Source organism: Dromaius novaehollandiae, chromosome 3, assembly GCF_036370855.1.
Source record: "Dromaius novaehollandiae isolate bDroNov1 chromosome 3, bDroNov1.hap1, whole genome shotgun sequence".
Taxonomy (NCBI): Eukaryota; Metazoa; Chordata; class Aves; order Casuariiformes; family Dromaiidae; genus Dromaius; species Dromaius novaehollandiae.
Window position 1 is genome coordinate 130,009,157 of NC_088100.1, and position 15,616 is coordinate 130,024,772.

The 15,616-nt window shown below is 41.1% G+C and overlaps 2 protein-coding genes across 5 annotated transcripts in view; one reads left to right on the forward strand and one right to left on the reverse strand.

The window, feature by feature from the left end:
* APLF (aprataxin and PNKP like factor) overlaps nt 1–11,160 on the reverse strand; it is a 29,366-nt gene extending 18,206 nt beyond the window's left edge. Inside the window, exons 1-5 of one of the 4 annotated variants that reach the window (XM_026110501.2) lie at nt 11,006–11,160; nt 6,976–7,032; nt 4,617–4,780; nt 3,064–3,214; nt 1,660–1,786 (exon numbers count right to left, since the gene is read on the reverse strand). In XM_026110501.2, coding sequence (XP_025966286.2) covers nt 1,660–1,786; nt 3,064–3,214; nt 4,617–4,780; nt 6,976–7,032; nt 11,006–11,098 — 592 coding nt within the window. In that variant the 5' untranslated portion in view covers nt 11,099–11,160. Of the gene's footprint in view, nt 1–1,659; nt 1,787–3,063; nt 3,215–4,616; nt 4,781–6,960; nt 7,033–7,594; nt 7,726–11,005 lie in introns of those variants that run through there. The other 3 variants (XM_026110502.2, XM_026110500.2, XM_064510138.1) reach the window with 3 other exon arrangements.
* A 166-nt stretch (nt 11,161–11,326) lies between these two features.
* On the forward strand, nt 11,327–14,477 carry FBXO48 (F-box protein 48). Its single transcript, XM_026110401.2, has 3 exons — nt 11,327–11,418; nt 12,132–12,468; nt 14,003–14,477. Exons 2-3 carry the CDS (start codon nt 12,166–12,168, stop codon nt 14,162–14,164), a joined length of 465 nt encoding a protein of 154 aa, XP_025966186.2. The 5' UTR covers nt 11,327–11,418; nt 12,132–12,165; the 3' UTR covers nt 14,165–14,477.
* Nucleotides 14,478–15,616: the final 1,139 nt, after the last annotated feature.

Here is a 15,616-nt window from a genome sequence, read left to right on the forward strand (position 1 = left end):
TGGAATATACCCTATATCTGTGCAGGGACACAAATTATAGCTATATGTAACAATACTGCAAGCATAAGGCTGCAGCCTGATCCTTAATCCTACTGTGGTGGCCATGTCTTCCTTTCAGGAACAAGAAATCATCAATAAAACGAGATTCTTTTGCAACCTATAGCCGAGGCTGATGGAAGGAAAGAGCTGAAATGGAAACTATTCTTCATTTTGTGACAAATGACACCGATTTTTCCAAAAAAGGGTAAGAGACAACTCTATTTGCCTGGAGAAGACAACCAAGGCTCATATAAAAGTTATGGCTACCATCTTACAACTGCTCTAAGCTCTAACATAAGGGGGGAAAAAAAAAAAGAGCCAAGAAAGGGAAATGGGGGAGAAGAAAGGGGAAGGTTAGAAGAGATATGTACCACATTCAGTTTAGAATAGAGTAAGAGAGAAACGAGTAAGGAGATAAAGAATAACAGGAACAAAACCTTCTTTTCACATTCTTAGTCAGTCCTACTAGAACTAAGAGCAATTGCTGAGTATGTTATATAGTTAGTGAATTAACTCCATACGACCTGCCTAAGAAATGGGGTCACATTTCACAAGAAATGATCAGAAACAGACTTCTTTGTGTACCAATAGCTTAGCAAGAGAATAGAGAAACTCAGGTCTACAAAAAACCTTAGGCAGACGGTAGTTACGATGAGAATGATGAGCACTGTGGAGAGCGCAGTCTTAAGGAGACACAAAGCTAAAAAAACCTCACTCTCTCTCCCCTCCTCCCTTCCCACCCCTCCCCTTCTACCTTTCTCTCCTTCTCCCTCCCTCCTTCTCCCATTTCTTTAGTCCTCCTGTTCCACCAGTAATACTCATTAGAGCCAAAATATCTTGTGATAAGACTGTCAAAGAATGTCTAACAGTAGTAACATTCTGTTACAAGCTTCCAGGAGCGAAGCCGGACATGCTAGAAAATATTCTTGGGGTTGTGCCCATATGGCATCCTCGTCTCTCCCTGATACAGACTAAGCACAACATTCCGCTGCTGCTACTGCTGATATAGAGCTGGAGAAGTTTATCACACATTCAGCAATTTCCTTTTGTGGGAAGGGTGGGAGGGAATGCAATACTATTTTAGTCTCATTTTGGTAAGAAACACGTATACTGCAAAAAGCTGCTCCTAGAAAGAAACTTTGGAATAGTGATCCAGTATGATTCAGTTACAGTTTAAAAACACACACACCTCCTGCACAAACACCTCTAACACCTGTGAAATTGTGAGAACCTAATTTAAAAAGGACTGTACATTAGTGACTTAAATGTGAAGGATGCTTGGAATTAAATGTACAGAAACTGCCTAGAATTTACATCCTAAGCAAAACAGGAGAGTTTATAGGAAAGGGCTCAAGAACATCAGATGGTCAGCAGTCCAAAAAGAGTACATAAAAAAGAACAGAAAGAAGAACCAACTGATCAGAAAGAACTGTATAATGCCCAAATATCTGATGAAAAAGGAGACAACAGAAGTCAGCCTGTGTCACCTGCCAGGCCCAAAATGTGGAGAGAGAACTAATTAATACGTTCTACCACCACAACTATAATTTAAGAAAAGGAGATCAAAGAAGATCAATGTATATTGGTATGCAACTGTACTGTACTACACCGCAAACTTACCTTCTTTCATTTCAGGGTCAGAAAGTCTCTGAACCATGAGGTTTCCTTCCAGCATCCAGGATGGAAGCACTCTCTTTCTTTGAATAGATTTTAGCTGTTCGCTTTCATGATCATCAGGAGGCGGCACCTGAAACATTTACTGTTTAGTACCTTTTTACAGCCATAAAAGAGGAAAACACAAAAACTAGAACACAAGTTTGCACACAGTTAGGTCCTTCAAATAGAGCTGGCATTACTTTCAAGGCGGTGCCAGTTACCTGAAAATTTTCACTGCTCGTACTCACTCAGAAAAAGAACATTTATACAAGTCGTCAGAGAACTCCGTACCCTTTGGAATAAATATGTAAGAGACTACAGACTAAAACTTGCATAGAACAGCTTTGCCAATATCTTGCTATGCAGTTTGCATGTACAAAGATAGCAGAAGAGTGAGTTTAACATGAACAAATGCCCATTTGTCAAAAAAGCAGAGAAGTCTTGCCAGCATTCTTTCAATTCCTCTGCTAAGAAACCACACTAAATCTTGTCTGGAAAAATAAATTAAATAAACCAAACTCATGTTTAGTACATGCTTATTTACTGGGAGTGATATTGTCTGTTTGAATCGCTGTTTACTGAGTGGTAAAGATCTCAGCTACAGTAAAGGCTCACATTTCACTTATTGTATTTAGTCATTATCTACAATCAAATCATGCTGACTGTAGCTTCTAGCACTATATTGATGGAAACACAACAGAAGGTTAAAGAAAAATCCCACTGGCTCCAAATACCAGTTATCAGACTGCCTGAAAAAATGGTTATTTTCCTCAGGAAGAGTAAGAGGATAAAAACCACTTGCTATGAAAACTCTGTTTGGCTAGACAGGATGCTGGCTGCCAGGGAAAAACAGGAGGGTTATTTATCTGTGTTCTTATGGGTCTTGACAACACAACTCCATCACACCTGTACGATTTAAAAGAAACAGGTTGCTAGTACAATACAAACAGATATTATTTAAAGCCAGCACAAGACATGTGCAGTCTAGCTGCAATATCTCCAAACAAATTTCAGAGGCTTTTAGGCTGGCTGAAAGAGCAGTCATTCATTCCTCTAGGCCTTCACAGATACTTATGGGGTAACTCCTGATACACATCAGAGGCCAGAATTTGATGTTGTTTTGTAGTGCCAAACTCATCTATAGTACTGTTAGGTCAAAACATTCATGTAGCAACAGCAATTTTCAAATATTCCAGAAAACAAGTAACTATGATTATTAACAAGTAACTATAATTATTAACATAAGTATAACATAACATACATATAAAATACAATCCAAATGAATAAGAGCTTACTTCTCAGGAAAAAAAGAAAGGTTTAGAAAACACAACTTAACTTTCAGCCCATACGAAATGATTAAGCACTTACCAAATGTCTGGAAGTAGTCTCATTTTTTCTTATTTTTGTGGTTCCCTGTATCTCAGAACTGGAACATGCTGGTTCTATTAAAGATGGACTACAAGACATATTAATAGAGAGAATGCTTGGTATATCTTCTGCATTAGTCTCCTGACTTTTTCTGACAAAGCAAAAGAATTTTTATGTACTCAAACAGATCATGAATATAAACATGTATTTTTACTCAAGCATAAAAGTACATCTGAACTTTTGCCATTAATACACTTCTAAATTGAATGCACCATACTATTAAATAGACTTGAAGAAGAAACAAACATACCTTTCTTTCTATATTCAGGATTTTGGAGAGGATTTTGAACCAAAAACGTTTCTAATCATTGCTGACCCCCAGTGTAGTGTGTTTTATTGTTGTTTGTTTGTTTTTAAGCACATTTGTTATAATAGTTACTGCCATGACAAAACTTAGAGAAAGCTGAAATTACAGCTTAGAATTTGCTTTATTGGAAACCAGTTTTTCAGGTTTTATAATACTAATCCCTCCTAAATAAAATTGTTATAGACGCACACACACAAGAAATAGCACAGAAATGTGTTTGCAGATTATAGGCACATTCTCCTCACTTTGACCTTTTAATTCAAAAAAGGTACTTGACTCACTAGACCTAATCACTTGCATTCATCTTTGACATAATTTTCACACTGCATTTAAGATATTTGTCATAGATTAGCATACAGCAAACTATTTTACCCTAAAATTAAATAATGTCTCCTTTATTGAAAGACTATCTGTTCTTGTTTAAAAAAAATTCAAAATGTGGACATCAGAGTATATAAACCAAACACACCTGGCAGATTTTAAAATAAGAAAAATCCTTCTACTTCCAGCACTGTTTCTCTTTTCTCTCCAAATGTTAGAAATTATTTGGTATCCCTGAAGAATAAACACTACAGTGAAATGTCAAGGCATATAGCACTTTCAGTTACTGCAGAATCACACGATGAATCATATAATGTGGATATGTAGATGACCATGTGAGTCACTTGCCTTTGGCAGGGGTACTTATGAATTCTTCCTTCATCCAGGAGAGCAATTAATATCATTAGAAGCTGACATGACAGAAAATGAGGACTATCATGATTACACAAATAAAACACAATACTAGATGAGTAGAAATACAGTTACTATCAGTAAAAGTAATCTAATTTAATTTAAAATAATATCAAGCACTACTGTTTTCACTATTGCATGTTTTCATGTAATGTTACCAGGTTTTCCAAGAACAGAGTGCTACAGTAACACATTAACATTTAAGTCCATAGGCAAATGGAGGGACACTGTAAACAAATCCTGATCACCACATCTCCAGAACCGAGACTACTTGCCATACCCATATCCTACACTTCACGCTTTCTGGGCATCACCATTCAAACCTTAACTGAGCATGATACTACTTGATGGTGAGCAGACACTAATTTATTTCCATTCAGGACTTACCACACATCAAAAAAAGGTGGAACAAGTCAATAGTGAAAATAGCACTGTTTCTCACAAGTATTAATACCTTACTGTGCTCTCCACAGGATGAGCAGAAAGGACCTTGAAAATGTATTTGTCCACCAACAAGGAAAAGCTATCACCGACTTTCAGGGGGTGCCATTCATGTGCCTCCAGTGGTAGAAGACAGCCATTCTCAGGGGACTGATAAAAGCATGGATTTACATGAATCTGTAAGACAGAACAAGCAGCTGGAATAATTTTTGTATAAGCAATGTATGTATACACACTATACATTTAGCTAAATCTCCCTCTCCCTTTCTGTCATACACAGCAAAGCAGTTATGCCACAGTAATAACTACAGCAATGGTGCAACCTTGAAATGTTAAAGACAAAAGCAGACAGATATACCAGATGCCACTAACAAGTTCAAACAGCTATGCTAAATTTTTAAATACCTATAATTAATTCCTAAAAATGTGTTCAAATCTAAACTGAGCCTCAAAAAAAATAAAATCAACAAAATTATAATGGTGTTTTCACCATCACTTCTTTGCAGCTGTCGGTGTAAGTAATGCATTATAAAGATCAGAATTTCTCTAACTCCAGTTAGGCTTGTATTTCATAATCCTGAGCAAGCCTAGCAGAAAGCCACTAAGCTAGCTGGGAGCTGGAGAACATGCTCTGTGAGAAACAAATGAGAGACCTGAGCCAATTCAGCCTGCAGAAGGCTGAGGGGGTCCTAATAGCGGTCTTTCGGGATGTACAAGGAGGTTATTGAGAAGACAGAAGCAGGTTCTTTGGTGAGGAGCACGGCAGGAGACTAAGGGACTGTACTCACAAATAGAAACGGGAGGTTCTGGCTAGATAAAGGAACAAAATTTTCATGATGAGCACTAGGACAAGTCGACCAGAGAGGCTGTGGAATCTCCATCCTTGAAAACTTCCAAGACCAGGCTGGACAAAACCCTAAGGACCCTGCTGTTAATTCAGTGCGACCCTGCTCTGGGCAGGGGGTTGGACCAAATGAACTCCCAAATCCCTTCCAGGCCAAACGATGCTACTGTAAATGAGTGTAGTCCAATAGCTCTCACACAGAGGATACCTTAAAGTATATGAATTAACATATTTAGGCCACCATCCAAAGAACAAACAAGCCAAAAAAAAAGATTTGCTGATTTTCCACAAAGAAAGGCATGAGAAACCATCTACTCTAAGCTTTCAGATACCAATATTACAGAGACTTCCTTATATATCAGGTACTCAGTTCACAAAAATGTATTTACTGTACAGTTCACAGTGTGTCACTGATAAAATTACAATTATCCCCATTACAAGAAATTAAGCACATTGGAAAAGTCTTAGACTCATTCAGCAAAATAGAAACTTGCCTACTTTTTTCTGGCCAAGAGGAGAACCTGAACTGCTTTGTTACAGAAAAGCAGCTGAAATGCTGACTTGTTTGACCTTGAAATTTAACAGAGTAACAGCAAGTGCTCAGCCAGATCTCTACAAGTTGTCGTCATCCAAGCCTGGAAATCTAGGATCAAATTTATCTGGGATGCAAGTAACTAAGCTCCTAGCAGGTTTCCAGACCTGAGAGAGGAGGATCACAGCTCAGGTTTACGGGGTTAACAGCATGGGGATTAAAGAACTAGGATGCAAACTCCCATTTGCATTCAGCTCCTACACCACAAAGTCTTAGGAAAAAGCAAGGACCAGATCTGAGAACCACAGATCAGAGCAAAAATGACAGGCCTGGGGTGACCAAGCAACTCCACTCATGACTTCCAGTACCGGTGAACTGAATAAACACTTACCTGTATAAACAGAAAACAGCTACAATCATAAATAAACACTTCTGTTAAGCCTATGCATAAGATTTGAATCAATTGCAACTGTATAAAGATTTGAAGAGACAGTTGCTGTACTAATATTTCAAAAAACAACAGAAAAAAGACAAATGCCTTGTTAAGTTTAAAACACCCCTCTATAACAGCAGCTGAAGTTATTTGCAAACAGCAGAATATATTCTTTATTCAAAAAGTAAAGGCTGTAAATTCAGAGATTTTTTTTCTTTTTTGAAGGAGAAAGGGGGGGGGGATCAGAGTAGAGAACAGATGCCCGTCTCAAGAGGGTAAACAGGACAACAAACAAAGCAATAATTAAAACCTCCACAATGCTTTATTTTTCTTTTACTCTCCCACTGTTATGCATGAAAAAGGGAATAGATATCATCTAAAGACAAAAGAGACACAGTAACATGACAATTACGGAAAAGATCATGGAAAGAGACAAAGGAGAACTGAATGCTACTCTCGGATGAAGCATAACATCGCACGGATATCTGAAAGTGACTGGCATTTATAGTCTAGCTTTATAGACATAATCAAAATGAGATTTAAGTTACCGGCTTGATGCGAACCTGGCCATCCTCCACTTCCAATATGGCATGTTTTCTGGATACTCGCTTATCTGTAATCTGGAAGGAAGATATAACAACCGGTGTGAAAACCATATTACCTCAGAGTCTATATAGATTCCTTTTACATCAAATTTTCCAAGTTACCAGATGTAATTGAGCACAATTTTAACAGGATATATGTTTCAGGCATTATGTTGCTCCAGACTGTTTTAAAATAGTAATAAAATCAAAGTAACTTTCCAAAATTTGTTTCTGTACTAAAAGTTAGGTAATAATGTTAAGACACAGTTTTCATAATCAGATACTTAATTAATCCAGCAGTTCTTAGCATTTTTTCACCAAAAGACTACAAGTCTGCAGCTCTGAGGTGAGACCATTTACTCGGGTACTTGAAGCTGGTTTTAAGAGTCTCGGTTCAGATGTGCCAGTTTTGAACTGATTTTTCACCATAACAGAACACCAAAACTGCCTTTTTTTTTCCTTGAATACTTTGTCCTTATGCCAGTCAATTCACTAACACAAAGGACTGAGAAAAAGAGTCATTACTGTTCTATTCAAGAGTCACTGTACTGCCTTTCACAGCTTTTTGCATTACACAGCAGGCACAGGCTTAAAATACCTTCCACTTCATCATCAAGAGAAGCACAAGAAGCCAAACTCTGCCTCATGCCACTTCCCAAACAGATCCTTTCAGGTGCTTCTCAAGGAGGTTTCAGTTCTGTATTTGCTCCCTCCACACTTTTTCACCTGTGATGGAGCCATCAGCGTACAAAGACAAGGCAGTATTAAGCAGGTATCTGCGGATCCAGTTTGTGCCCCTCTAAACTCATCCTTAAAACAGCTTAATAATTTTCTGCGTATTTTGTTATGCATTTGGAAGAACAGCACCTTCCTTCCAGAATTTAAATTTTAACTTGATGCTTTGAGTCAATATGCACAAACAAGAAAACAGAACCGCTATGAAAGGATACAAGACTACTACAGTCTTTTTTTTTCATTACTACATAATGTTCTGTATCTACAGCAAAGCATACAAAGGAAGGAAACAGTTCTGAGGGGCTGTTTGGAAGAGTTCCTTTTTCTTTAAAGGAAAAATCAAAGGCATTTCTAAAGAAGTTATTGCTAAAATTTGAAAAATTACCTTCAAAATCCAAAAAGATAAAAGATGTAATGAGTCTGAAAAATTGGAGCACGATACTCAGACTATAGTTTCTAAGTAGTAGTTTTCAACCACAGGCAAAGGGCCATTCAAGTGCATAAAGGCAAAACAAGCATCTATGCTCAACTGTTAACATCTTAGTATTCTGTAATTTTATAGCCATTAACCATAGTGATCACAACATACAGAAATCATTTTACCATTTAGATCCTACAGAGCCACACTGAACTCCCTGTAGCTGTATTTATGCCACCTAAAAATTTAGCCTGATCTTTAAAGTTAAATAATTTTAGAAGTCTGTTTTTGAGGTGTTAGCTATCAAAAAGAGTTTCTCTCTTGGTTCTTCCAGTCTGAGAAGAATGAACTACAATTTCAATTACAGTTTATGTATTATTCCCTGCTTCCAGAAAGCTTACAGTTACAACATTCATCTAAAACTACAGACTCAAAAGCACTACCAGTGCTTTTACAACAGATTTGCTTTAAAAAAAAAATCATATTTCATATAATCAAGAAAGCTACAAAAAGCAAACTGCCTTTTTTTTTTTTTTTTTTTACAGAACTGACAGATTAGGCAGCATAGAAATGGGTACACTGCAACTACCTATGCATTTTCTGCTCTTAGAGCCTTTGAGCCAATGTTTTACATAAATCTTAGAAGTATAAGCTTTAAGTGGTCAAGGGTACATGCTAAGGGATGTCAGCATTACTATTAGTATCAAAATACTCTGTCCAGGGCAGGAAGAAATCTGCTTCAGAGTCAATGAAAAAGAAAAGTACCCCAACATTCTGCTATTGTGACAAATAGGAGCGACCAACAGAGCACATCTCCTGCAGAGCAGCTAATGTTTGCTTTTTCAAGAGAAAGATCAGTTTCTGGGGGAAACAACAGAACATTTTGGCAAACTGCTAATCCCTCACTACTCCTACCTAAGAGTCAACACACTCCAGAAATGGTCCTTACGTACCATACTGTCATTATATTGATATTATACAGTTTTAAGGGGATAGCTGATGTGTGCGGCAATAGAAAGTGTGCTTCTGCCACACAGTAAACTGTCCCACAAGATCCAGAATCTGCATCTGAGGATGCCTGCTTCCTCAAGAGGGCTTTCATTTCTCCTGGAGGCAGAAAGCAGAGAATATAAGCTACGTATCAATATGTGCAATGTCTGCTCCTTTTTTGTGTGCCAGTATGAAAACACAGAATTCTTAACTTTGTATAACACAGCGTGTGAGGATACTGTTCTTGGGGCTTGGCAAAAATATAAGGCGCATTAAGAGTGTATGCAGAAGTTAATCACACTCACGTTCCAAAGAGCAGGAGTGGAAGAAATGTATGATCACCAGTGAAACAGTAAGTCAGTTTTATGCTTCTGTGTGGAAAAAGCTATGAATGGTAACAGATATAAAAGGATTTTAATTAAAAAGATTTGATAGAGTAGAAATCCCCTCTCAATTATCGAACATAATATCACTAGCATAACAGTAATTACAGAAGTAAAGAAAGGATAAAAGCAAAGACACTCTTATTCTTGCATTATCAGGATAGCGTAGTAGACACAAGAAATAAGGGGAACTTTCTTCTTTTTAATCACTTCCTTATAACCTGAATCAGGTTTTTCAAACATCAGCTAAGCAGAAACCAGTATGACAGCACTAGAGGAGAGCACACAAAAACTCAGAATCTCATTTGTTTTAGTATTTTGGTGTGAACCTAGGATATTTACAGCATTTTATCTGAACCTGCCACATCCCACTACCCTTATTCTACAGATTTACTGGATACCTGCTTGCCAGAAGTCCCCAGACATTTGAGTAGGACTGCAGAAGTAACCGACTTTATTGTTTCATTCTTTCAAGATAAAGCCTGAGAAAAAAGTTACTCAACAGCCCATATTATTGCTTCCTTAGTAATAAATAGGCTTAAAGTGATCCTTTCTCTCTGACTTCCTTGCCAACTCATTCTCCTGTCCCATAGAAGAGCCCTTCAGGGAATGGATGACTGTATCTACCAGTAGGTTTTCCTGTCCCAGCCCCTAGCTGTTAACCTTAGGAGTCCCTGAAAAGAAGAGGTATCAACAGCATCCTGCAACACTGGTCAGGAGCTACATGATTTTTTTTTCATATAAATGAAATAGCTAAAAAAATATAAGAAGAGGACTTCAGTTTGGCCCTTGGATAATAGATAACCACACAAATAGGCAAGGGAAGATCTCATTTACCCAGTGCTGACAATCCAGCTTTTAAAGGCAAAAATTTCCACCTCCTTATTTTGAAAATAACCGTAATTTCTTGTGACACGTAAATCAACAGAAACTACAAGAAAAAGCCCGAGAGGAGCAATAACCCCGTCACTGGGGTTCACCAAACGGGTTGCTCAGCTCGGCCCAGGCACCCAGCCTCGCCACGGAGAGGCAATACCCTCTGTGCGCTGCTCTTTTGCCCTTTTTTCCTCCACTTTCTAGCAGCCAGGGAGAAATATTTCCACGACAACGACGACTGCGACTCAGGATGGCCGGTTGTTATCTTACTGCAAGTTCCTCCAAGCCCGCTTCCCCTCGCACGCCCCTCCCTGAGGCGGAGCGGGGCTCCCCGCCCGGCCCAGAAAAGCGCCTATGCCCGCGGACTCTGTACCGCCAGGCCCCGCAGGGGCCGGGCTCGAGGGGGGAGCGAGCAAAGCAGGTCAGGCGCCGGGACGGGACGCCCCAGCCCCGCCTCGCTGGCGCCTCGGTCCCCCGGGGCAGGCGGGCCTTTCGCCGCGCCCCTCCGCCGGCTGACGAGAGCGGCGGAGGCCCCCGGCCTGCGCGCAGCACCGCGCCGCACCGCGCCGCGCCCGGCCCCGCCCTCCCGCGGCTGCCCCGCACTTACTCCCAGCACGGGGCCTCTTCCCAGCACGGTCTCCCCGGGCGGCAGAGCCACAGCGCAGCCCCCATCCGCCGGCACTAACCGCACCCCCGCCATGGCGCCCGCCGCCCCGCCCCCTTCGCACAGCTACCGACCGGCACAGCCGCCGTCGGCGTTTAAATCCCCCGAGCCCCGCCCACCCCCGCGCCCCTCCTCGGAAGCTGTAGTCTCCCGGCGTTGCCACCGCCCCCCTCCACCGTCTCTTTCGCCCCAGGGCGGACTACGAGTCCCAGCATGCCCCGCGCCACCCGCGCCGATTGGCTCCCTCTGCGCGGCCACGCATGCGCATAGCGACGCCCGGCCTGCCATGTCAACAGCGCGCGGCGCTCCGGGCGGAGGCGTTTAAAAACAAACGGAAGCCAGCGGCGCGCGGCCAGGTAGGGGGCGGGCGGGGCGCACAGCCCCAACGGCCGGCCGGCAGCCGTTAGCCGTTAGCCCCAGCGTGCTGCGCCCGTTAGACGCGGCCCCCTCAGCTGCACCTGCCGCCAGCGCCCAGCCTCCTTCTGCCCGGCGTAGCGGCACAGCCTGGGGCTGCCGTCAAGAGCCAGGCTGACATACAGCACAGACGGTTCTCTCGCAGCGGGCTTGCCGCTTGTGGTGGCAGCGCTGACACCAGAAGGGCTGCACTAAGCAGCCCGAGGTGAAGGGGGAAGGGGCCGCTGCCGGTTCAGCGGTCCTCAGCTGCGTTGCCAGCGAGCGCCTACACGTACACGGTCGCAGGGGTCCAAGTGCGGGGCTGCTGCTCGAGAGGCGTTTGCTGGGCGGCTCCTCCAGGCCAGGTCGCAGCAAGCGACCCGAACGATGCGAGATTATTCCTCCTTTGCAAACTGAAAGATGGGCCCTTCAAAACAAAAGAAAAACAAAGGAGAAAGTTTGCAGTAGGGCAAACAATTACTAAAAGAACACAGAATACTCGAAAAGGGCAAACTTGCTCCTTGTATTTTTGTTTGCAGCCACTAGGTGTGTAAAACAGCCTTTGATGATGGGCTGATGACACTAATTACATCACCAAGACAGTATCCATAACTTCATTTATGCAGCTGTAATGTGTGATGTTCATTAATTGTTTTGCAATGCTTTCTCCATTCAGGCTTACTGATTTTATTTAACAAGAACTCAAAATTATGCAGAAAACACCCAAGAGGAACAAACAGTCATTTGCTTATGAGGAACCAACAATTCTTCCTCCTGACAAGAAAAAGAGAGAAAGTCAAGATGACTTTGTAGCACTTTTACCTCCAGAAGTCTGCTTTCAAATCTTCAGTGAGCTTGACATTCAGAGCCTGTGTAATGCAGCGATGGCATGCAAGAGCTGGAATCATGCTATTGAGAATAATGACTGTTTGTGGAGAAATCACTGTTTAACTGTAAGAACTGTCTGTCAACGAGAGATTGATTATGATCGACAAAATGGATATTCGTGGAAGGTAAATTTAACATGAATGACTTAGTGTTGGCAGTTGAATAGTTTTGGGAATTAATAATAGAAAAATATAGAAAAAAATCTGTTCAAGATTAGTGACAAGTGTTTGGAGAACCACTATAATCAGTGTTGTTCAGTAGAGAAATTGAACAACTGGAAATCTGGTTAAATATGCAAAGAAATAAGTGTAAGGCTGTTCTGTTGCCTACCTAAAACTGCATTTGGCCTGCCTAGTCCTCAAGCTATCAAAGGCATCCAGCCCAGGAGAGTGGCCGAGCTGGCCTTTACAGCTTCAAAGCTGGGGTCTTATCACATCAGAAGGGTTGAATAGCCTTATTATGGAAGAACGTCCATGTCCTAATATGGAGGCAGGAGAGAGAAAACAACATACTCCCACTAGTTAGTTTATGTTCTCTAGTAGTATTTCATTGGAATAATTTTGCTTGGGAAGGATGAGTTCCTGCAACTCATTCTAGATAGCTTTGCCTCAGCACGCATTGAGCCATGTGCACCCAGGAGTAGGGATTTGGGGTGGGGAAAGGAAACGGAAAGAGCTACAAGAACAGAGAGAGGCTGGTTTGGAACTCTGTCATGTCATGTCATGTGTTGTCCCCCACCCCCAACCACACATTCCCAGTTACAGCTGCTCTGAACAAGGAGGAGCTGAACCTGCTGGAAGGTCCATTGCTGAGTCCAGCCTGCAAATTGAAGCAGATCAGGAAAGAAATGGGTTCAGACACTCCTCTGAACTATCAAGGGGAAGATCTCCACCTCGTTTTAGTTGGTGCATCTCAAGGTAGGGCAGGAGGAGGAGAAGCAAATAACAAAACAAAACAAATCACACACTTCTGGACTCTCACCTTTCAGGAGAAGTGTTTTGGTATGAGGCAAAGCCTTGAGCAAGGAGTGATTGCCCTCCTCCAAAGCAAACAACAGCACCACTCCTCTGGGATTTGAAAGCATTATCAAATGTAAGGGTTTTTCCTCTTCTCATGCAGTAGTTTCCAAAGCTCTCTGCCCTGGTTCTCTATTTTGAAGAGGAATTTGAAGTAGAAGCAATAAATACGGTCAGCATATTCTTGCACTAGAAGTTTGGCCAAATAGAAGAATTCAGCCAACCTGCTGTTACAAGCACACACAGGAGTTAAAAGGCCCTTAGAAGGAAAAACAAACAAACAAACAAACAAAAACCCCCCACCTCAATGGAAAGAGAAAGCAAAAGGCACTTCTTTTTAAAAGTACACAGGGGGATAAATTCTTGTTTGGGGTTTTCATTTCCCCATCATCTTTACCCTCTAAGAAGTGAGGCAAGAAGTGATTCTCAGCCTATCTTAGAGGAAAAGCCATGGAAATAGACCAAGGACTGCTTCTTTTCAGTGATATACCTTTCTGGTCTTTGGATATAGATATCCACATTCCAGATCCTTTTTCTGGCATTACCCTTCAGTTCTCCCAGTTTCCAATGCAAGACATATTTATATTGAATGCAACTTAAATCCATTTATTTTCAGGATTTTAGCTGTCTGTTTTTCCATCAGATCACATTACTGAGAAACTACTGGAAAAGCAAAGTGAAGCAGGAATGGCTGAGCGGAAAATACAGTAACATTCGTTCACGAAGCAGCTTGCCAGAGAACAGCATGTATCCAATGGATGTCGACACCTGGGGAGAAATCCTGGAAGCAGAACTAGAGAGATGAGAAACCAGTATAAGGTTCTTAAGTTGCAAGAACCAGCATCAACAACTCACACATAACAGACTGCCAAACTGTAAATGTTTTGCCCTTTAAATTTGTTGTATTTGCAAACATATGATGAAAGCTTCTCAGAGAAAAGATACATTTACATGACTTTTTTTTACTTGCACTTTATCAGATTGACTTTTTGTAAAATTCTACATAAAATATTATAATTTTATATTGTAAATTTAATGATCTGTCTTGTTAAACAGATGTTTATGTGGATTGTACTTTCAATTTGCACTTTTTTGAGAAGACAACTTTTTAAAAACTGTTTGACTTGAAATGTGTTAATTTAGCAGCACATTAATGAGAGTCTACAAGAGAAAGGTGGGGGAGGAACCAATCCATACACCAGGAAAAAGAAAAAGAAAAAATAGACTGGACAGCCACCTCAGGAATAGCCTGACTTCACCAGTTTTGTCTCAAGTGACAGAGCCTTCAGAAGGGTCCTTCTTAAACCTGTGCCTATTGATGAGCTAGGGTTCATCAGCACTGCATTTCTACTGCTTTTACTGTGCCAGCCATGGAATTTCTGGATTAAGACTTAGAGCAGGGCAGGGGACAGGGCTGAAGCAGCCTCAGAACAGGGAGCCTCTACCATTAGCCATACATTTTTGTCATTTGCATAACTAGGTAGCTGAGCAGGGAATAATAAAAAAAATTACATTAAACATAACTCGGATATCCTGACTACAAAGATACACAAAGCTGTGTTGTCTTGTATAGCTTAAACACTCAGAGACAATCAGGTCTTTTTATGTTATGAACTCCCATCTCGCAGGCCTACTTTATAGCCGTTGATTTTTGGCGTTGACTTTGAAAAACGCTGCTAGTAAAAGAGGTAGATCCCTATCCCATTAGTCAACAGAAAAACGGACTAGAAAACCAATTGTTACAATTTAGCTTGAATGCCACCTTTCCCAAGGTACTCTTTGCACTAAAGAGAAACAGTAACTGGAAAATGGCAGGAAGACTGCTTACTGCTTTATGTATTTCATTGCCTGCAAAACTTGGTCACTGATCTGTGAATATGAACTGATTTCAAATTAGCTTCTGTGGACTTTGGCAAAACACTTTCTAGCAATACATAAGCAGAAGCGTTCCACTGTGAACATTAGGTTCAACGGCACTAGATCAGGCCCCTGTTGGCCGTAGAATTTCCTTAAAAATGAAGTTCAGCCTCTGCTTTTCATGGGGCCCAACAACACTAGATGGAGCAGTAGAGCAGTTCTGCTCTGGAAATACCTACTGTGGTATGCTTGCCTCAGTTCCAGTAGGGTTTTTTTAGTTGGTGGTAGTGGTGTTTAAACAAACCAGCAGTTTAAACTCACATTCAGCTTAAGTGTTTTTATTTTCTCACAGCTATTTAGCCATTGCTGAATATTTAGTGAAACCATTCTCCTCCTTGTA